The sequence below is a fragment of the Salvelinus alpinus genome, chromosome 15, assembly GCF_045679555.1.
Source record: "Salvelinus alpinus chromosome 15, SLU_Salpinus.1, whole genome shotgun sequence".
NCBI lineage: Eukaryota > Metazoa > Chordata > Actinopteri > Salmoniformes > Salmonidae > Salvelinus > Salvelinus alpinus.
The window spans coordinates 3,433,039-3,456,588 of record NC_092100.1 but is presented as its reverse complement, the minus strand read 5'-3'; the positions used below and the strand labels follow the sequence as shown (position 1 = coordinate 3,456,588).

General features: G+C 45.5%; 1 protein-coding gene across 4 annotated transcripts in view; it reads left to right on the top strand.

Annotated features, from left to right (window-relative positions):
• The window catches only part of tp63 (tumor protein p63), a 107,455-nt gene extending 88,115 nt beyond the window's left edge, over nucleotides 1-19,340 (top strand). For 2 of the 4 annotated variants that reach the window (XM_071342272.1, XM_071342275.1), the window contains 7 exons: nucleotides 2,545-2,731; nucleotides 5,079-5,194; nucleotides 9,689-9,798; nucleotides 10,033-10,169; nucleotides 10,476-10,558; nucleotides 12,118-12,242; nucleotides 16,414-19,340. In XM_071342272.1, the coding sequence (XP_071198373.1) occupies nucleotides 2,545-2,731; nucleotides 5,079-5,194; nucleotides 9,689-9,798; nucleotides 10,033-10,169; nucleotides 10,476-10,558; nucleotides 12,118-12,242; nucleotides 16,414-16,492 (837 nt within the window). In that variant the 3' untranslated portion in view covers nucleotides 16,493-19,340. Of the gene's footprint in view, nucleotides 1-2,544; nucleotides 2,732-5,078; nucleotides 5,195-9,688; nucleotides 9,799-10,032; nucleotides 10,170-10,475; nucleotides 10,559-12,117; nucleotides 12,247-16,413 lie in introns of those variants that run through there. The other 2 variants (XM_071342273.1, XM_071342274.1) reach the window with 2 other exon arrangements.
• Nucleotides 19,341-23,550: the final 4,210 nt, after the last annotated feature.

The following is a 23,550-nucleotide window of genomic DNA, read 5'->3' as shown; positions in this document are numbered from 1 at the left end:
TAAAGTTACCAGGCTGTTAACTAGCTGAGGTAACATGACTGATGTACTGGTAAAGTTACCAGGTTGTTAACTAGCTGAGGTAACAGGACTGATGTACTGGTAAAGTTACCAGGCGGTTAACTAGCTGAGGTAACATGACTGATGTACTGGTAAAGTTACCAGGCGGTTAACTAGCTGAGGTAACATGACTGATGTACTAGTAAAGTTACCAGGCGGTTAACTAGCTGAGGTAACATGACTGGTGTTTAGATGTACTAGTAAAGTTACCAGGCTGTTAACTAGCTGAGGTAACAGGACTGGTGTTTAGATGTACTGGTAAAGTTACCAGGCGGTTAACTAGCTGAGGTAACATGACTGATGTTTAGATGTACTGGTAAAGTTACCAGGCTGTTAACTAGCTGAGGTAACATGACTGATGTACTAGTAAAGTTACCAGGCTGTTAACTAGCTGAGGTAACAGGACTGGTGTTTAGATGTACTGGTAAAGTTACCAGGCGGTTAACTAGCTGAGGTAACATGACTGATGTTTAGATGTACTGGTAAAGTTACCAGGCTGTTAACTAGCTGAGGTAACAGGACTGATGTACTAGTAAAGTTACCAGGTTGTTAACTAGCTGAGGTAACAGGACTGATGTACTGGTAAAGTTACCAGGTTGTTAACTAGCTGAGGTAACAGGACTGATGTACTAGTAAAGTTACCAGGTTGTTAACTAGCTGAGGTAACAGGACTGATGTACTGGTAAAGTTACCAGGTTGTTAACTAGCTGAGGTAACAGGACTGATGTACTGGTAAAGTTACCAGGTTGTTAACTAGCTGAGGTAACAGGACTGAAGTACTGGTAAAGTTACCAGGTTGTTAACTAGCTGAGGTAACATGACTGGTGTTTAGATGTACTAGTAAAGTTACCAGGCGGTTAACTAGCTGAGGTAACAGGACTGATGTACTAGTAAAGTTACCAGGCTGTTAACTAGCTGAGGTAACATGACTGGTGTTTAGATGTACTAGTAAAGTTACCAGGCTGTTAACTAGCTGAGGTAACATGACTGATGTACTGGTAAAGTTACCAGGCGGTTAACTAGCTGAGGTAACATGACTGGTTTTGGAACGACCCACAACATGGTTTATGAACTGGGCCTAGAAACAAACCTTTTGTTCCGCCAGCCACTGTGGCCGGTAGAAGATGATCAAATCTACCAGCCAGGTTTGGGATTTCCCCTGTTTTCTTTCTCAAAAATCACACCTTTTTTGATTTTATTATAGAAAAACAACGAAATTGGATGTTCTAATTTCAATAGCACACCTCAAGAGACTGGTGTTTTGACTGGCGGTGTTTCTGTACTGGGCAATAGCACCTGATTTGATACAAATCATCATAATATATCATTTTCTATCAGGTAAGCCTACTTTGCGGTTAACATTTAATTTGGGAAAGTTTTCTGGGAAAGCCTTTTAGAAATGACTTGCTAACTGGCTAAACAATGTGGTAGACACGCTAATCCCATGTCGTTTTCGTCTTCAGAAAGTTGCAAGAAATACAAATGACTGATGCATTTTCTTTTCATATTCTTTAGGCCCTTGGATTGAACAAATCTGCTGTTATTTTTCCCTCCGGGGCAGTCTGAGACAACTATTACAACCATTACAACCATTACCTGGGTGATTTTTTTATTTTTTATTTCTGGTCGCACTGGTGCTCCCAAAATATCTAGGAGCTAATGCGACCAAAATGGTCACCCTGCCCACACACTAGCGCGCACGGACACACACATCACTCTGATGAAGAGTGAGTGTGTGTGTGTTTGTGTGTCTGATGAAGAGTGAGTGTGTGTGTGTTTGTGTGTCTGGTGAAGAGTGAGTGTGTGTTTGTGTGTCTGATGAAGAGTGAGTGTGTGTGTGTGTGTGTGTGTCTGATGAAGGGTGAGTGTGTGTGTGTGTGTCTGATGAAGAGTGTGTGTGTTTGTGTGTCTGATGAAGGGTGAGTGTGTGTGTGTCTGATGAGTGTGTGTGAGAGAGCATGTTTCAGGTGTATGTGAGCCATAATCACAGGCCTGTCTAACCCTCTGTGCTACAGATTGTGGTTTGTTGTGAAGGTCAGAATGTGTTGATTAAATGTGGTTATAAGGTCAGAATTTCATTTCCAGAGGATTCATGTATTTACTGTGTTCTTCGTTTTGACGGCTGGGCCCGACTATCTCCCGGCCCCGACTATCTCTCTCCAGTACTGACCTGTCCTCTCTCTCTCCAGTACTGACCTGTCCTCTCTCTCTCCAGTACTGACCTGTCCTCTCTCTCTCCAGTACTGACCTGTCCTCTCTCTCTCTCCAGTACTGACCTGTCCTCTGTCTCTCCAGTACTGACCTGTCCTCTCTCTCCCCAGTACTGACCTGTCCTCTCTCTCTCCAGTACTGACCTGTCCTCTCTGTCTCTCCAGTACTGACCTGTCCTCTCTGTCTCTCCAGTACTGACCTGTCCTCTCTGTCTCTCCAGTACTGACCTGTCCTCTCTGTCTCTCCAGTACTGACCTGTCCTCTCTGTCTCTCCAGTACTCTACAGAGCTGAAGAAGCTGTACTGTCAGATCGCCAAGACGTGTCCCATCCAGATCAAGGTGCTGACCAACCCCCCGCAGGGCGCCGTCATCAGAGCCATGCCCGTTTACAAGAAGGCAGAGCACGTCACCGAGGTGGTCAAACGCTGCCCCAACCACGAGCTCAGCCGGGAGTTCAACGACGGTTAGTTATGTCTCTCAAACGCTCCTAAAACACCATTGATAACATATTATGCTTTTATAAACTGAAAAATACAGAACATCTTATTCTGGACATTTTAAGCCCACGTATAGGTGTTGAGTCACATATGAAGATGCAACATATTTTTGCTGTTTTGAGTTCAGCGACCGTTAGTTAACTGATCTCTCAGGACATGCTCCTTGCAGTGAGCATTTAGTTACCAATGGTTTGGATCACAGGCCTGCATCAAGGTTTGTTACCCCTCTCAGATGCTTCCTGTATCATGACGTTATTAACTAACCTTTACCTCAGATGCTTCCTGTACCATGACGTTATTAACTAACCTTTACCTCAGATGCTTCCTGTACCATGACGTTATTAACTAACCTTTACCTCAGATGCTTCCTGTATCATGACGTTATTAACTAACCTTTACCTCAGATGCTTCCTGTATCATGATGTTATTAACTAACCTTTACCTCAGATGCTTCCTGTATCATGATGTTATTAACTAACCTTTACCTCAGATGCTTCCTGTATCATGATGTTATTAACTAACCTTTACCTCAGATGCTTCCTGTATCATGACGTTATTAACTAACCTTTACCCCTCTGATGCTTCCTGTATCATGATGTTATTAACTAACCTTTACCTCAGATGCTTCCTGTATCATGACGTTATTAACTAACCTTTACCTCTGATGCTCCCTGTATCATGATGTTATTAACTAACCTTTACCTCAGATGCTTCCTGTATCATGACTTTATTAACTAACCTTTACCTCAGATGCTTCCTGTACCATGACGTTATTAACTAACCTTTACCTCAGATGCTTCCTGTATCATGACGTTATTAACTAACCTTTACCTCTGATGCTTCCTGTATCATGACGTTATTAACTAACCTTTACCTCTGATGCTTCCTGTATCATGACGTTATTAACTAACCTTTACCCCTCAGATGCTTCCTGTACCATGACGTTATTAACTAACCTTTACCTCTGATGCTTCCTGTATCATGACGTTATTAACTAACCTTTACCTCTGATGCTCCCTGTATCATGACGTTATTAACTAACCTTTACCTCAGATGCTTCCTGTATCATGACGTTATTAACTAACCTTTACCTCTGATGCTTCCTGTATCATGACGTTATTAACTAACCTTTACCCCTCAGATGCTTCCTGTACCATGACGTTATTAACTAACCTTTACCTCTGATGCTTCCTGTATCATGACGTTATTAACTAACCTTTACCTCTGATGCTCCCTGTATCATGACGTTATTAACTAACCTTTACCTCAGATGCTTCCTGTATCATGATGTTATTAACTAACCTTTACCTCAGATGCTTCCTGTATCATGATGTTATTAACTAACCTTTACCTCAGATGCTTCCTGTATCATGACGTTATTAACTAACCTTTACCTCAGATGCTTCCTGTATCATGACGTTATTAACTAACCTTTACCTCAGATGCTTCCTGTATCATGATGTTATTAACTAACCTTTACCTCAGATGCTTCCTGTATCATGACGTTATTAACTAACCTTTACCCCTCAGATGCTTCCTGTATCATGATGTTATTAACTAACCTTTACCTCAGATGCTTCCTGTATCATGACGTTATTAACTAACCTTTACCTCAGATGCTTCCTGTATCATGACGTTATTAACTAACCTTTACCTCAGATGCTTCCTGTATCATGATGTTATTAACTAACCTTTACCTCAGATGCTTCCTGTATCATGACGTTATTAACTAACCTTTACCCCTCAGATGCTTCCTGTATCATGATGTTATTAACTAACCTTTACCTCAGATGCTTCCTGTATCATGACGTTATTAACTAACCTTTAACCCTCAGATGCTTCCTGTATCATGATGTTATTAACTAACCTTTACCTCAGATGCTTCCTGTATCATGACGTTATTAACTAACCTTAACCCCTCAGATGCTTCCTGTATCATGACGTTATTAACTAACCTTTACCTCTGATGCTTCCTGTATCATGACGTTATTAACTAACCTTTACCTCTGATGCTTCCTGTATCATGATGTTATTAACTAACCTTTACCTCAGATGCTTCCTGTATCATGACGTTATTAACTAACCTTTACCTCTGATGCTTCCTGTATCATGACGTTATTAACTAACCTTTACCTCAGATGCTTCCTGTATCATGACGTTATTAACTAACCTTTACCTCAGATGCTTCCTGTATCATGATGTTATTAACTCAACTACCTTTGATGAACCATCGATCACTTATTTATCTTCTCTGATCTGAACATGCAGCATATTTTGCTATTTGATAAGCTTATGGTATTTTGTGTTTTGTAGGTCAGATAGCCCCTCCCAGTCACCTGATCCGAGTGGAGGGTAACAGCCACTCTCAGTATCTGGAGGACTCCATCACGGGCCGTCAGAGTGTGCTGGTCCCCTACGAGCCCCCCCAGGTAGGCTACAGTACTCCCCTCCTTACAAGCCCCCCAGGTAGGCTACAGTACTCCCCTCCTTACAACCCCCCCCAGGTAGACTACAGTACTCCCCTCCTTACAACCCCCCCCCAGGTAGGCTACAGTACTCCCCTCCTTACAAGCACCCCAGGTAGTCTACAGTACTCCCCTGTCTGCCCTCCTTACAACCCTTCTCAGGTAGACTAAAGTACTCCCCTCCTTACAAGCCCCCCAGGTAGACTACAGTACTCCCCTCCTTACAACCCCCCCAGGTAAATTACAGTACTCCCCGGTCTGCCCTCCTTAACCCCCCCCCCCCCCCCCGGGCAGTGTAGAGTCAACCCTGTCCAGTCTGTCCCCTCCTGTCCCCCATATCACCACCAAGCCCCCCCCCCCCCCCCAGGCAGTGTAGAGTCAGCCCTGTCCAGTCTGTCCCCTCCTGTCCCCCATATCACCACCAAGCCCCCCCCCCCCCCCCAGGCAGTGTAGAGTCAGCCCTGTCCAGTCTGTCCCCTCCTGTCCCCCATATCACCACCAAGCCCCCCACCCCCCCCCCCCAGGCAGTGTAGAGTCAGCCCTGTCCAGTCTGTCCCCTCCTGTCCCCCATATCACCACCAAGCCCCCCCCCCCCCCAGGCAGTGTAGAGTCAGCCCTGTCCAGTCTGTCCCCTCCCCCAGCCCTGGCGACAGACAGTCTCCAACCCCTGTCCCCCTTGTCTCTCCCCTGTCCCCTCTGTCATCACAACCACCACTCTGTCTATCTGTCTGCAACACCCTACGTGTCTCAGACGGGGTCACAGCAGAGTCTGGGCCCCTGATCTTCTGTAAATCTGGCTATCCTCACGTACTGGCCCTCTCATAGCCCCCCCCCCCCCCATACCCCCTCATCCAATCAGTCAGTGACAGTCAGCCCAGCAGCTGGTGTTCTCAACGGCCCCTCACCCCTACTGGGCCCATAGTGTGTACTACTACTACCTGTGTCCTCAACAGCCCCTCACCCCTACTGGGCCCATAGTGTGTACTACTACTACCTGTGTCCTCAACAGCCCCTCACCCCTACTGGGCCCATAGTGTGTACTACTACTACCTGTGTCCTCAACAGCCCCTCACCCCTACTGGGCCCATAGTGTGTACTACTACTACCTGTGTCCTCAACAGCCCCTCAACCCTACTGGGCCTATAGTGTGTACTACTACTACCTGTGTCCTCAACAGCCCCTACTGGGCCCATAGTGTGTACTACTACTACCTGTGTCCTCAACAGCCCCTCACCCCTACTGGGCCCATAGTGTGTACTACTACTGCCTGTGTCCTCAACAGCCCCTCACCCCTACTGGGCCCATAGTGTGTACTACTACTACCTGTGTCCTCAACAGCCCCTCACCCCTACTGGGCCTATAGTGTGTACTACTACTACCTGTGTCCTCAACAGCCCCTCACCCCTACTGGGCCTATAGTGTGTACTACTACTACCTGTGTCCTCAACAGCCCCTCACCCCTACTGGGCCTATAGTGTGTACTACTACTACCTGTGTCCTCAACAGCCCCTCACCCCTACTGGGCCCATAGTGTGTACTACTACTACCTGTGTCCTCAACAGCCCCTCACCCCTACTGGGCCTATAGTGTGTACTACTACTACCTGTGTCCTCAACAGCCCCTCACCCCTACTGGGCCTATAGTGTGTACTACTACTACCTGTGTCCTTAACAGCCCCTCACCCCTACTGGGCCCATAGTGTGTACTACTACTACCTGTGTCCTCAACAGCCCCTCACCCCTACTGGGCCCATAGTGTGTACTACTACTACCTGTGTTCTCAACAGCCCCTACTGGGCCCATAGTGTGTACTACTACTACCTGTGTCCTCAACGGCCCCTCACCCCTACTGGGCCCATAGTGTGTACTACTACTACCTGTGTCCTCAACAGCCCCTCACCCCTACTGGGCCTATAGTGTGTACTACTACTACCTGTGTCTTCAACAGCCCCTCACCCTACTGGGCCTATAGTGTGTACTACTACTACCTGTGTCCTCAACAGCCCCTCACCCCTACTGGGCCCATAGTGTGTACTACTACTACCTGTGTCCTCAACGGCCCCTCACCCCTACTGGGCCCATAGTGTGTACTACTACTACCTGTGTCCTCAACAGCCCCTACTGGGCCCATAGTGTGTACTACTACTAACTGTGTCCTCAACAGCCCCTCACCCCTACTGGGCCCATAGTGTGTACTACTACTACCTGTGTCCTCAACAGCCCCTACTGGGCCCATAGTGTGTACTACTACTACCTGTGTCCTCAACAGCCCCTCACCCCTACTGGGCCCATAGTGTGTACTACTACTACCTGTGTCCTCAACAGCCCCTCACCCCTACTGGGCCCATAGTGTGTACTACTACTACCTGTGTCCTCAACGGCCCCTCACCCCTACTGGGCCCATAGTGTGTACTACTACTACCTGTGTCCTCAACAGCCCCTCACCCCTACTGGGCCCATAGTGTGTACTACTACTACCTGTGTCCTCAACAGCCCCTCACCCCTACTGGGCCCATAGTGTGTACTACTACTACCTGTGTCCTCAACAGCCCCTCACCCCTACTGGGCCCATAGTGTGTACTACTACTACCTGTGTCCTCAACGGCCCCTCACCCCTACTGGGCCCATAGTGTGTACTACTACTACCTGTGTCCTCAACAGCCCCTCACCCCTACTGGGCCCATAGTGTGTACTACTACTACCTGTGTCCTCAACGGCCCCTCACCCCTACTGGGCCCATAGTGTGTACTACTACTACCTGTGTCCTCAACAGCCCCTCACCCCTACTGGGCCCATAGTGTGTACTACTACTACCTGTGTCCTCAACGGCCCCTCACCCCTACTGGGCCCATAGTGTGTACTATTACTACCTGTGTCCTCAACGGCCCCTCACCCCTACTGGGCCCATAGTGTGTACTACTACTACCTGTGTCCTCAACAGCCCCTACTGGGCCCATAGTGTGTACTACTACTACCTGTGTCCTCAACAGCCCCTCACCCCTACTGGGCCCATAGTGTGTACTACTACTACCTGTGTCCTCAACGGCCCCTCACCCCTACTGGGCCCATAGTGTGTACTACTACTACCTGTGTCCTCACCGGCCCCTCACCCCTACTGGGCCCATAGTGTGTACTACTACTACCTGTGTCCTCAACGGCCCCTCACCCCTACTGGGCCCATAGTGTGTACTACTACTGCCTGTGTCCTCAACAGCCCCTCACCCCTACTAGGCCCATAGTGTGTACTACTACTACCTGTGTCCTCAACAGCCCCTACTGGGCCCATAGTGTGTACTACTACTACCTGTGTCCTCAACAGCCCCTCACCCCTACTGGGCCTATAGTGTGTACTACTACTGCCTGTGTCCTCAACAGCCCCTCACCCCTACTGGGCCTATAGTGTGTACTACTACTACCTGTGTCCTCAACAGCCCCTCACCCCTACTGGGCCCATAGTGTGTACTACTACTACCTGTGTCCTCAACAGCCCCTCACCCCTACTGGGCCCATAGTGTGTACTACTACTACCTGTGTCCTCAACAGCCCCTCACCCCTACTGGGCCCATAGTGTGTACTACTACTACCTGTGTCCTCAACAGCCCCTCACCCCTACTGGGCCTATAGTGTGTACTACTACTACCTGTGTCCTCAACAGCCCCTCACCCCTACTGGGCCCATAGTGTGTACTACTACTACCTGTGTCCTCAACGGCCCCTCACCCCTACTGGGCCTATAGTGTGTACTACTACTACCTGTGTCCTCAACAGCCCCTCACCCCTACTGGGCCCATAGTGTGTACTACTACTACCTGTGTCCTCAACAGCCCCTCACCCCTACTGGGCCCATAGTGTGTACTACTACCACCTGTGTCCTCAACAGCCCCTCACCCCTACTGGGCCCATAGTGTGTACTACTACTACCTGTGTCCTCAACAGCCCCTCACCCCTACTGGGCCCATAGTGTGTACTACTACTACCTGTGTCCTCAACAGCCCCTCACCCCTACTGGGCCCATAGTGTGTACTACTACCACCTGTGTCCTCAACAGCCCCTCACCCCTACTGGGCCCATAGTGTGTACTACTACTACCTGTGTCCTCAACAGCCCCTCACCCCTACTGGGCCCATAGTGTGTACTACTACTACCTGTGTCCTCAACAGCCCCTCACCCCTACTGGGCCCATAGTGTGTACTACTACTACCTGTGTCCTCAACAGCCCCTCACCCCTACTGGGCCCATAGTGTGTACTACTACTACCTGTGTCCTCAACGGCTCTGGCCTAAACACTCAACTACCACTGTCATATATATATAAAAAGCAGTGCTTATATTCAGATGGTCAGATGTGTACTACCTGTGTGTTTACAACCACCGAACACTTATTTTCTTCAGTCTTTTAAAATCATTTATGTTTATGAGGTGTTTCCATTCATTTGACCTGCTGTTCTCGTCCTCTTCCAGGTGGGCACAGAGTTCACCACCATCCTCTACAACTTCATGTGTAACTCCAGCTGTGTGGGAGGCATGAACCGACGCCCTATCCTCATCATCGTCACCCTGGAAGCCAGAGAGTAAGACATTTAGTTTTTTGTTGTCAGTGGCTACTATAGGGTTGCAATATTCTGGACACTTTCCACAGTTGGAGGATTCCCGGAATCAGGAGTGGGAATCTTCCAAACGGGATTTATGAAAAGAAAGAAAAAATATTGGGGAGGGGGAAATGTCCATATTGGGTATTTTGTATCTGATCCCACCTCCTCATAGATGGTAAAAAAGTCTTGGTCCGTCTCTCTCTCGCCACCTAGTGGTCAGGTGCTTGGACGTCGTTGCTTCGAGGCCAGGATCTGTGCGTGTCCTGGCCGGGACCGCAAGGCGGACGAGGACAGCATCCGCAAGCAGCATGTTACTGACGGAACAAAGACCAGTGAGGGTATGAAACGCCGTAAGTAGTGCTGGGAGCTGCTGGAGGACTGACTCTGATTATACTACACTCTGCATGCTGCCAGCCCCTTGGCTGTGGTGTCTCCTCCTGCGCTCTGCTGTCTCCTCCTGCGCTCTGCTGTCTCCTCCTCCTCCTCTGCGTCGTCCCCTCCTGCTCTGCGTCGTCTCCTCCTGCTCTGTGCTGTGTCCTCCTGCTCTGTGCTTGTTTTCCATCCTATGCTTGCTGAGGTTAATACGTAGGATAAAGTTAGCGTCATCCCAGGTGTACCAACCCAGGTACTTACCAGGCCTCTGTCCCCCTCCTCAGCCTTCCACCAGGTCTCTCATGGAATACAGATGTCCTCCATCAAGAAGAGAAGATCTACAGATGAGGAAGTGTTCTGTCTGCCCGTAAGTGTCTACAGTCTGGCCACACTCTTGTCATTCAGCTGGGATTTACCCCAGAGAATTAGCTGACCCCCCCCCCCATGACGATGTTCAATAAACTATGGAATTGATTGACCCTGTGAAGTTCTGATACTGTCTGTTCGATAGAAATAGAACCCAGATGAAAACATTTATTAGGGGAGTGTTTCAAAATAAGAGCCCGAACTTCAGAATAAAAGTCCTCTGTCCATACTGGCAAAAGCAACCTTGTTATATACGTTAATATATACAAAAGTATGTGGACACCCCTTCAAATTAGTGGATTTGGCTATTTCAGCCACACTCGTTGCTGACAGGTGTATAAAAATCGAGAACACAACCATGGAATCTCCATGGACAAACATTGGCAGTAGAATGGCCTTACTGAAGAGCTCAGTGACTTTCATTGTGGCACCGTCATAGGATGCCACCTTTCCAACAAGTCAGTTTGTCAAATTACTGCCCTGCTAGAGCTGCCCCGGTCAACTATAAGTGCTGTTCCTGTGAAGTGGAAACGTCTAGGAGCAACAACGGCTCATCCAAAAAGTGGTAGGCCACGCAAGATCACAGAACGGGACCGCCAAGTGCTGAAGCGCGTAGCGCATAAAAATCGTCTGTCCTCGGTTGCAACACTCACTACCAAGTTCCAAACTGCCTCTGAAAGCAACGTCAGCACAATAACTGTTCGTCGGGAGCATCATGAAATGGGTTTCCATGGCCGAGCAGCCGCACACAAGCCTTAGATCACCTTTCTCAATGCGTCGGCTGGAGAGGTGTAAAGCTCGCTGCCATTGGATTCTGGAGCAGTGGAAACGCAATTCTCTGGAGTGATGAATCACGCTTCAGGAGAACGCTACCTGCCCCAATGCATAGTGCCAACTGTAAAGTTTGGTGGAGGAAGAATAATAGTCTGGGACTGTTTTTCATGGTTTGGGCCCCTTAGTTCCAGTGAAGGGACATTTCAACGCTACAGCATACAATGACATTCTAGACGATTCTGTGCTTCCAACTTTGTGGCAACAGTTTGGGGAAGGCCCTTTCCCTGTTTCAACATGACAATGCCCCCGTGCACAAAGCGAGGTCCATGCAGAAATGTTTGTTGAGACCGGTGTGGAAGAACTTGACTGTCTGGGCACAGAGCCCTGACCTCAACCCCATCGAACACCATTGGGGTGATTTGGAACGCCGACTGCGAGCCAGGCCTAATCGCCCAACATCAGTGCCCGACCTCACTAATGCTCTTGTGGCTGAATGGAAGCAAGTCCCTGCAGCAATGTTCCAACATCTAGTGGAAAGACTTCCCAGAAGAGTGGAGGCTGTTACAGCAGCAAAGAGGGGGAGACCAACTCCATATTAATGCCCATGATTTTCTAATGAGATGTTAAACGATCAGGTGTCCACATACTTTTGGTCATGTAGTGAATGTTTTCTATCAAACAATATAATATACATCTCTGTATGTCTGCATTAAATTAATCGTGTGGATTGTCCCAGCTGCTGACCAACCCCTCTCGCTCTCTCTCTCTCTCTCTCTGTCTCTGTAGATTAAAGGCCGTGAAATCTATGAGATTTTGGTCAAAATCAAAGAGTCACTGGAACTCATGCAGTTTCTGCCTCAGCACACTGTCGAGTCGTACAGGCAGCAGCAGCAGAACCTCCTGCAGAAACAGTGAGTACTACCCTCTGTCGGACCGGTCCATTAGATAAAGGATTACTGTACTACCCTCTGTTGGACCGGTCCATTAGATAAAGGATTACTATACTACCCTCTGTCGGACCGGTCCATTAGAGAAAGGATTACTGTACTACCCTCTGTCGGACCGGTCCATTAGAGAAAGGATTACTGTACTACCCTCTGTCGGACCGGTCCATTAGAGAAAGGATTACTGTACTACCCTCTGTCGGACCGGTCCATTAGATAAAGGATTACTGTACTACCCTCTGTTGGACCGGTCCATTAGATAAAGGATTACTATACTACCCTCTGTCGGACCGGTCCATTAGAGAAAGGATTACTGTACTACCCTCTGTCGGACCGGTCCATTAGAGAAAGGATTACTGTACTACCCTCTGTCGGACCGGTCCATTAGAGAAAGGATTACTGTACTACCCTCTGTCGGACCGGTCCATTAGATAAAGGATTACTGTACTACCCTCTGTCGGACCGGTCCATTAGATAAAGGATTACTGTACTACCCTCTGTCGGACCGGTCCATTAGATAAAGGATTACTGTACTACCCTCTGTCGGACCGGTCCATTAGATAAAGGATTACTGTACTACCCTCTGTCGGACCGGTCCATTAGATAAAGGATTACTGTACTACCCTCTGTCGGACCGGTCCATTAGATAAAGGATTACTGTACTACCCTCTGTCGGACCGGTCCATTAGATAAAGGATTACTGTACTACCCTCTGTCGGACCGGTCCATTAGATAAAGGATTACTGTACTACCCTCTGTCGGACCGGTCCATTAGATAAAGGATTACTGTACTACCCTCTGTCGGACCGGTCCATTAGATAAAGGATTACTGTACTACCCTCTGTCGGACCGGTCCATTAGAGAAAGGATTACTGTACTACCCTCTGTCGGACCGGTCCATTAGATAAAGGATTACTGTACTACCCTCTGTCGGACCGGTCCATTAGATAAAGGATTACTGTACTACCCTCTGTCGGACCGGTCCATTAGAGAAAGGATTACTGTACTACCCTCTGTCGGACCGGTCCATTAGATAAAGGATTACTGTACTACCCTCTGTCGGACCGGTCCATTAGATAAAGGATTACTGTACTACCCTCTGTCGGACCGGTCCATTAGATAAAGGATTACTGTACTACCCTCTGTCGGACCGGTCCATTAGATAAAGGATTACTGTACTACCCTCTGTCGGACCGGTCCATTAGATAAAGGATTACTGTACTACCCTCTGTCGGACCGGTCCATTAGAGAAAGGATTACTGTACTACCCTCTGTCGGACCGGTCCATTAGATAAAGGATTACTGTACTACCCTCTGTCGGACCGGTCCATTAGATAAAGGATTACTGTACTACCCTCTGTCGGACCGGTCCATTAGAGAAAGGATTACTGTACTACCCTCTGTCGGACCGGTCCATTAGATAAAGGATTACTGTACTACCCTCTGTCGGACCGGTCCATTAGATAAAGGATTACTGTACTACCCTCTGTCGGACCGGTCTATTAGATAAAGGATTACTGTACTACCCTCTGTCGGACCGGTCCATTAGATAAAGGATTACTGTACTACCCTCTGTAAGACCGGTCCATTAGATAAAGGATTACTGTACTACCCTCTGTCGGACCGGTCCATTAGATAAAGGATTACTGTACTACCCTCTGTCGGACCGGTCCATTAGATAAAGGATTACTGTACTACCCTCTGTCGGACCGATCTATTAGATAAAGTATTACTGAAACCACTGAGCTAGACTCCACAAGGCTTACAACACTAGTGTGAACACCACTAAGCTGGAAACAAGGTCCCGCCCCCCCCTCAGCTTAACCTCTGGTTCCTTGTTTTGTCTCTTAACCTTCTGCATGTGCTCTACGGTTGACATTCGAACTTGATTGACTAGTTTGCCTATGAATTAAAAGAAAGACTGTGTACTGCAGCATATGAAGCTTATTCAAGGGAAAGCACTCGAAGTTGTGAAATGTTAGTTTTACTTTTTGTTTTGGATTCAACACCACCCTGATTTGAGCGTGATAGCTTGTTTTGGTGGAATACATAGCCTGTTACTGAGATGTAGGGTTGTGTAACATTGAGTACTGCAGTAATGATGTTTGAGCTGAGTGAACACATCAGCGTGATGACTATTTGGATAAGGCTTAAGACGATGGCTGTTTTGACAGGTGAACATTTTTGCTTTTTGGTCACTCACTATATTTTATCAGAACATGTCTACAAGTTGCATTTGCTTCTCAGAGGGTTGTGTGATATAGAGCTGGGTTTCGTCTCTGATGAGATGTTACCCCAAGCCTGGGCATCAGAACCTACGCTCTGTTTTACAAGCCTGGGCATCAGAACCTACGCTCTGTTTTACAAGCCTGGGCATCAGAACCTACGCTCTGTTTTACAAGCCTGGGCATCAGAACCTACGCTCTGTTTTACAAGCCTGAACATCAGAACCTACGCTCTGTTTTACAAGCCTGGGCATCAGAACCTACGCTCTGTTTTACAAGCCTGGGCATCAGAACCTACGCTCTGTTTTACAAGCCTGGGCATCAGAACCTACGCTCTGTTTTACAAGCCTGAGCAACAGAACCTGTGCTCTGTTTTACAAGCCTGAATAGACTGATGGAAACGCCTTTAGGTGCTCTGCCAGGTTTGCACAACAACAGCCGTTTCCAAATCCCTTATCCAGTCAGTCCCAGTAATTGGCTTGAGTGTTTTCATACACTCTCATACACAAATGCTGCACTCCCTCGCCCTCATTGAGGGGCGGACTGGGACCAGAAATCTGCCCTGGCATTTCTAACACGCCGGAACAATTTTTTTCACCTCAAGGCCCCCACACCGGCCCCATTTATTAACCAGATAATGATCATTTTGCGCAAAAAAAACAACAAGTTAGACTGGCCCACTGGGCTAAAAATGAACTAGCACATCTAGCAGTTGCCTGAAATGCCAGATGGCCAGTCCGCCCCTGCCCTCAGTCCTCGCCCATTCAGTTTAAGGGCTGGGGAGAAAAAGGCGGTTATTTGTAAATTATAGTTTTAAATAGTGTGCTGCTTTCCTTGACGCCCTATGATAATTACTGCTTTTGTTATCGTTTCTCATTTAGAAAACTGTCAGACTTACATTCGCTTTAAAAAAAAAAATCCTGGTTTGAAAAGCCAGTTTTAGGCGTAGCCCATTTTAGGTTTACTGTTAGTTTAGGTGCTGTCATCCTGCACTATGGCGCCCCCATCCACAGTGTGGCTGGTTGTGGCAGTGCAGCATGTATGACACACTGGAGGGCAGGGCCCAGTGGTTTTATATGCTGCAATGCCGTCACTGGTTAATTTCATAAGAACAGAACAGTATTTAGCCTACACTATACTTTACACTATTGATGTTTTGGGGAACATCTTCAAACTCAACAAACTGGTCAAGAACAGCTGTATTTACTCTAGACTGAAAACCTGTAGTTTGTAGCATAGTTGACTGGACTGTGTTCAGATTCTCATGCCTCATCTCTGCACACTGCGCTTTATTCTGATCCTGTTGCTTCACTCTCTTCTCCATGACCTTTCACCTCCATTAGTCCTAACCCCAGTAGTGTTCTTCACAGCATTATCAAATAAAAAATCCTGCCAGAAGGTGTGTTTTGATTTTGATTTTACTCTATGGACAGTCAAGTCCAGAGTCTCCCGATTTATGATACTATTGCTGTTTAATAGTGCCCTCTTCTGGAAGTTAATGTTACCACACACGGCACTGAAATGGCCACACTGCACTGAAATGGCCACACTGCACTGAAATGGCCACACTGCACTGAAATGGCCACACTGCACTGAAATGGCCACACTGCACTGAAATGGCCACACTGCACTGAAATGGCCACACGGCACTGAAATGGCCACACGGCACTGAAATGGCCACACGGCACTGAAATGGCCACACGGCACTGAAATGGCCACACTGCACTGAAATGGCCATCCTTCATTTTCTTCTTCAATACTGTGTTTCCAAATGGCTGTTTCTCTATTTTGTAACTCTCTTCTCTCAACCTTTGACTTTCTACTGGTTTATTTCTCTGTTTCCTGTTTCCTACTCTCCTAAAGTGAGTCCTTACTTTCTTCTTCTCTCTTTCTTCTCTGGTTCCTGTCTGCAGTCTGCTTAAAGCCCGGCTACGTTCAGAGCTCCTGGAACCCCTAGCAGCAGAGCAGAGGAGACGATGCAGTACCTCCTGAGACTCACCTCATCCTCACATTCCTCCTCCCTTCAGTTTCCTCGCCCCTAAAACCTCAGCCACAATCAGACTAGGGGCTCCTCTTTCACCTCTCATCCATCTCGCTCTTTCTGGACTTTTTCTAATAATCTCTCTCCTCCCTCCCTCTTTCTACCTCTCTCTCTCTCCCTTTCTCCCCCTCCCTCCCTCTATTTATACCTCTCTCTCTTTCTCCCCCTCCCTCCCTCTCTCCTCGGTCTCTGGGTTCCTGCTCTGAGATTGTGCCGCTATTGACACTCTCACATTCTCCAAACAGAGTTAAATAAACAGATAAACAGTCTGTTGGTGCTTCATGTTCATGAAATAAAACGTTTTGTTTTCCTATTCATTACTTACGTAACACATAATATGTTACAACTTTTAGTCTGTCTGGCGAGTACTCTGCATACCAGTCTACTGATAAGATGCTGTCACATTCAAAACTCGGATATTAAGATGTTTTTGCATGCCAGATTTCTTTTTTATTTTTAAATAATAAACGTTGTAGGTGTGTGGCAACACCAGTCTCAAACAGCAGAGGGCGCTTGACTTATTCAAAATTCAGTTTGTTTCATTGAAATGTTTTACATTGAGAGTCATTTAGCAGACGCTCTTATCCAGACTTAGTGCATACATTTTCGTACTTTTTTTTCTCTTCATACTGGTCCCACTGCGGGAATCGAACCCACAACCCTGGTGTTGCAACCGCCATGCTCTACCGCCTGTGTCACACGGGACCCCGATGGTCAGCGATTAGGCTATACAACACATAGCCTATATCCTGTTTTAAAGCACCATTCATGTCTTTGTTGCTTTTTAAGTTTGTGTTGCTTATGGTAAAAAAAAAAAAATGAAGTTAGTAATTGAGTTATGGACAGAGACACAGTTCTACCTGTATTGCAGTCAGAACACATTGCATAGTATCCGCCTCTCGGCTGACCTCTCCTCCTATTGGCTGGGGCTGGTCAGGAACCAAGCACTAGTGTTTTTCTACAAGACGTCACGTGTCTATTGATTGAGCTCGTTGTTTTGTCTTTGGAGCTGGACTCAAACCTAACAGTGTTTTCCCCGTGACACTCTATTGTCTATATAATGACTATTTTTTAACCAGAGCCCTGTGGCAGTCCTAGGTCGAGCCCTGTGGCAGTCCTAGGTCGAGCCCTGTGGCAGTCCTAGGTCGAGCCCTGTGGCAGTCCTAGGTCGAGCCCTGTGGCAGTCCTAGGTCGAGCCCTGTGGCAGTCCTAGGTCGAGCCCTGTGGCAGTCCTAGGTCGAGCCCTGTGGCAGTCCTAGGTCGAGCCCTGTGGCAGTCCTAGGTCGAGCCCTGTGGCAGTCCTAGGTCGAGCCCTGTGGCAGTCCTAGGTCGAGCCCTGTGGCAGTCCTAGGTCGAGCCCTGTGGCAGTCCTAGGTCGAGCCCTGTGGCAGTCCTAGGTCGAGCCCTGTGGCAGTCCTAGGTCGAGCCCTGTGGCAGTCCTAGGTCGAGCCCTGTGGCAGTCCTAGGTCGAGCCCTGTGGCAGTCCTAGGTCGAGCCCTGTGGCAGTCCTATGGATCCTGGTCAAAAGTAGTACATAACAAAAGGAATAAGGTTCCATTTGGGATGGACATTAGTAATGTTATGGGGAGAGGTTCCATGTGGGATGGACATTAGTAATGTTATGGGGAGAGGTTTCATTTGGGATGGACATTAGTAATGTTATGGGAAGAGGTTCCATTTGGGATGGACATTAGTAATGTTATGGGGAGAGGTTCCATTTGGGATGGACATTAGTAATGTTATGGGGAGAGGTTCCATGTGGGATGGACATTAGTAATGTTATGGGGAGAGGTTCCATGTGGGATGGACATTAGTAATGTTATGGGGAGAGGTTCCATTTGGGATGGACATTAGTAATGTTATGGGGAGAGACTCCATTTGGGATGGATATTAGTAATGTTATGGGGAGAGGTTCCATTTGGGATGGACATTAGTAATGTTATGGGGAGAGGTTCCATTTGGGATGGACATTAGTAATGTTATGGGGAGAGGTTCCATTTGGGATGGACATTAGTAATGTTATGGGGAGAGGTTCCATTTGGGATGGACATTAGTAATGTTATGGGGAGAGGTTCCATTTGGGATGGACATTAGTAATGTTATGGGGAGAGGTCCCATGTGGGATGGACATTAGTAATGTTATGGGGAGAGGTTCCATTTGGGATGGACATTAGTAATGTTATGGGGAGAGGTTCCATTTGGGATGGACATTAGTAATGTTATGGGGAGAGGTTCCATTTGGGATGGACATTAGTAATGTTATGGGGAGAGGTTCCATTTGGGATGGACATTAGTAATGTTATGGGGAGAGGTTCCATGTGGGATGGACATTAGTAATGTTATGGGGAGAGGTTCCATTTGGGATGGACATTAGTAATGTTATGGGGAGAGGTTCCATTTGGGATGGACATTAGTAATGTTATGGGGAGAGGTTCCATTTGGGATGGACATTAGTAATGTTATGGGGAGAGGTTCCATTTGGGATGGACATTAGTAATGTTATGGGGAGAGGTTCTGTTTGGGATGGACATTAGTAATGTTATGGGGAGAGGTTTATTATGAATATCATGCTGGCCATGTTGTATAAAGTCACTGCCGGACAGTTTGTTTGTTTTTTTTCTTTAAATTTTCTGAAAGATATTTAGGATTGACAGATACATGACAAACATATGCCTTTATGTACAGAGAGCAGATTCTATGGATAACTTTCTATTGACTGTTTGAAACAGATTGTTTTTGATACATGGGGCTGTTGCAGTTGGGTCTGTCAGAACTCAATAAATGTATTTTCTGCTTTGATTTCCCTTGTCATTTTTTTCCTCTTACATCTCTACATTTGCAAAACAAGGAACCCCATCAGCTCAAGCCCATGATTCCACTAAGGGCTCTATTCAATCAGATCAGCTTTATCCGACATTCTGACGGTGTCGGGGGTGGAACTGCGTTAGAGCTGTCGAATCCACAAGCAGCTCCTGGCGTTATACCTAAAGCGGACATTGCCATTGGCTGCACGGAATTGCAGTAACAGAAATCCCATGCAGCCATGTTTATAAAATGGAACACAAGAATGTAATCTACACCTCCATTAGGATGATAGATGTAATCTACACCTCCATTAGGATGATAGATGTAATCTACACCTCCATTAGGATGATAGATGTAATCTACTCCTCCATTAGGATGATAGATGATAGATGTAATCTACACCTCCATTAGGATGATAGATGTAATCTACTCCTCCATTAGGATGACAGATGTAATCTACACCTCCATTAGGATGACAGATGTAATCTACTCCTCCATTAGGATGACAGATGTAATCTACTCCTCCATTAGGATGATAGATGTAATCTACTCCTCCATTAGGATGATAGATGTAATCTACTCCTCCATTAGGATGATAGATGTAATCTACTCCTCCATTAGGATGATAGATGTAATCTACTCCTCCATTAGGATGATAGATGTAATCTACACCTCCATTAGGATGATAGATGTAATCTACACCTCCATTAGGATGATAGATGTAATCTACACCTCCATTAGGATGATAGATGTAATCTACACCTCCATTAGGATGATAGATGTAATCTACTCCTCCATTAGGATGATAGATGTAATCTACACCTCCATTAGGATGATAGATGTAATCTACACCTCCATTAGGATGATAGATGTAATCTACACCTCCATTAGGATGATAGATGTAATCTACTCCTCCATTAGGATGATAGATGTAATCTACTCCTCCATTAGGATGATAGATGTAATCTACACCTCCATTAGGATGATAGATGTAATCTACTCCTCCATTAGGATGATAGATGATAGATGTAATCTACTCCTCCATTAGGATGATAGATGATAGATGTAATCTACACCTCCATTAGGATGATAGATGTAATCTACTCCTCCATTAGGATGATAGATGTAATCTACACCTCCATTAGGATGATAGATGTAATCTACACCTCCATTAGGATGATAGATGTAATCTACACCTCCATTAGGATGATAGATGTAATCTACTCCTCCATTAGGATGATAGATGTAATCTACTCCTCCATTAGGATGATAGATGTAATCTACTCCTCCATTAGGATGATAGATGTAATCTACACCTCCATTAGGATGATAGATGTAATCTACTCCTCCATTAGGATGATAGATGTAATCTACTCCTCCATTAGGATGATAGATGTAATCTACTCCTCCATTAGGATGATAGATGTAATCTACTCCTCCATTAGGATGATAGATGTAATCTACACCTCCATTAGGATGATAGATGTAATCTACTCCTCCATTAGGATGATAGATGTAATCTACACCTCCATTAGGATGATAGATGTAATCTACTCCTCCATTAGGATGATAGATGTAATCTACTCCTCCATTAGGATGATAGATGTAATCTACACCTCCATTAGGATGATAGATGTAATCTACTCCTCCATTAGGATGATAGATGTAATCTACTCCTCCATTAGGATGATAGATGTAATCTACTCCTCCATTAGGATGATAGATGTAATCTACACCTCCATTAGGATGATAGATGTAATCTACACCTCCATTAGGATGATAGATGTAATCTACTCCTCCATTAGGATGATAGATGTAATCTACACCTCCATTAGGATGATAGATGTAATCTACTCCTCCATTAGGATGATAGATGTAATCTACACCTCCATTAGGATGACAGATGTAATCTACTCCTCCATTAGGATGATAGATGTAATCTACACCTCCATTAGGATGACAGATGTAATCTACTCCTCCATTAGGATGATAGATGTAATCTACACCTCCATTAGGATGATAGATGTAATCTACTCCTCCATTAGGATGATAGATGTAATCTACACCTCCATTAGGATGATAGATGTAATCTACTCCTCCATTAGGATGATAGATGTAATCTACACCTCCATTAGGATGATAGATGTAATCTACTCCTCCATTAGGATGATAGATGTAATCTACACCTCCATTAGGATGATAGATGATAGATGTAATCTACTCCTCCATTAGGATGATAGATGTAATCTACTCCTCCATTAGGATGATAGATGTAATCTACTCCTCCATTAGGATGATAGATGTAATCTACTCCTCCATTAGGATGATAGATGATAGATGTAATCTACTCCTCCATTAGGATGATAGATGTAATCTACTCCTCCATTAGGATGATAGATGATAGATGTAATCTACACCTCCATTAGGATGATAGATGTAATCTACTCCTCCATTAGGATGATAGATGTAATCTACACCTCCATTAGGATGATAGATGTAATCTACTCCTCCATTAGGATGATAGATGTAATCTACTCCTCCATTAGGATGATAGATGTAATCTACTCCTCCATTGGGATGATAGATGTAATCTACTCCTCCATTAGGATGATAGATGTAATCTACTCCTCCATTAGGATGATAGATGTAATCTACACCTCCATTAGGATGATAGATGTAATCTACTCCTCCATTAGGATGATAGATGTAATCTACTCCTCCATTAGGATGATAGATGTAATCTACACCTCCATTAGGATGATAGATGTAATCTACAGCTCCATTAGGATGATAGATGTAATCTACACCTCCATTAGGATGATAGATGTAATCTACACCTCCATTAGGATGATAGATGTAATCTACTCCTCCATTAGGATGATAGATGTAATCTACACCTCCATTAGGATGATAGATGTAATCTACTCCTCCATTAGGATGATAGATGTAATCTACTCCTCCATTAGGATGATAGATGTAATCTACACCTCCATTAGGATGATAGATGTAATCTACTCCTCCATTAGGATGATAGATGTAATCTACTCCTCCATTAGGATGATAGATGTAATCTACACCTCCATTAGGATGATAGATGATAGATGTAATCTACACCTCCATTAGGATGATAGATGTAATCTACTCCTCCGTTAGGATGATAGATGTAATCTACTCCTCCATTAGGATGATAGATGTAATCTACTCCTCCATTAGGATGATAGATGTAATCTACACCTCCATTAGGATGATAGATGTAATCTACTCCTCCATTAGGATGATAGATGTAATCTAATCCTCCATTAGGATGATAGATGTAATCTACTCCTCCATTAGGATGATAGATGTAATCTACACCTCCGTTAGGATGATAGATGTAATCTAATCCTCCATTAGGATGATAGATGTAATCTACTCCTCCATTAGGATGATAGATGTAATCTACACCTCCATTAGGATGATAGATGTAATCTACTCCTCCATTAGGATGATAGATGTAATCTACTCCTCCATTAGGATGATAGATGTAATCTACACCTCCATTAGGATGATAGATGTAATCTACTCCTCCATTAGGATGATAGATGTAATCTACACCTCCATTAGGATGATAGATGTAATCTACACCTCCATTAGGATGATAGATGTAATCTACTCCTCCATTAGGATGATAGATGTAATCTAATCCTCCATTAGGATGATAGATGTAATCTACTCCTCCATTAGGATGATAGATGTAATCTACACCTCCGTTAGGATGATAGATGTAATCTAATCCTCCATTAGGATGATAGATGTAATCTACTCCTCCATTAGGATGATAGATGTAATCTACACCTCCATTAGGATGATAGATGTAATCTACACCTCCATTAGGATGATAGATGTAATCTACTCCTCCATTAGGATGATAGATGTAATCTACTCCTCCATTAGGATGATAGATGTAATCTACACCTCCATTAGGATGATAGATGTAATCTACACCTCCATTAGGATGATAGATGTAATCTACACCTCCATTAGGATGATAGATGTAATCTACTCCTCCATTAGGATGATAGATGTAATCTACTCCTCCATTAGGATGATAGATGTAATCTACACCTCCATTAGGATGATAGATGTAATCTACACCTCCATTAGGATGATAGATGTAATCTACACCTCCATTAGGATGATAGATGTAATCTACTCCTCCATTAGG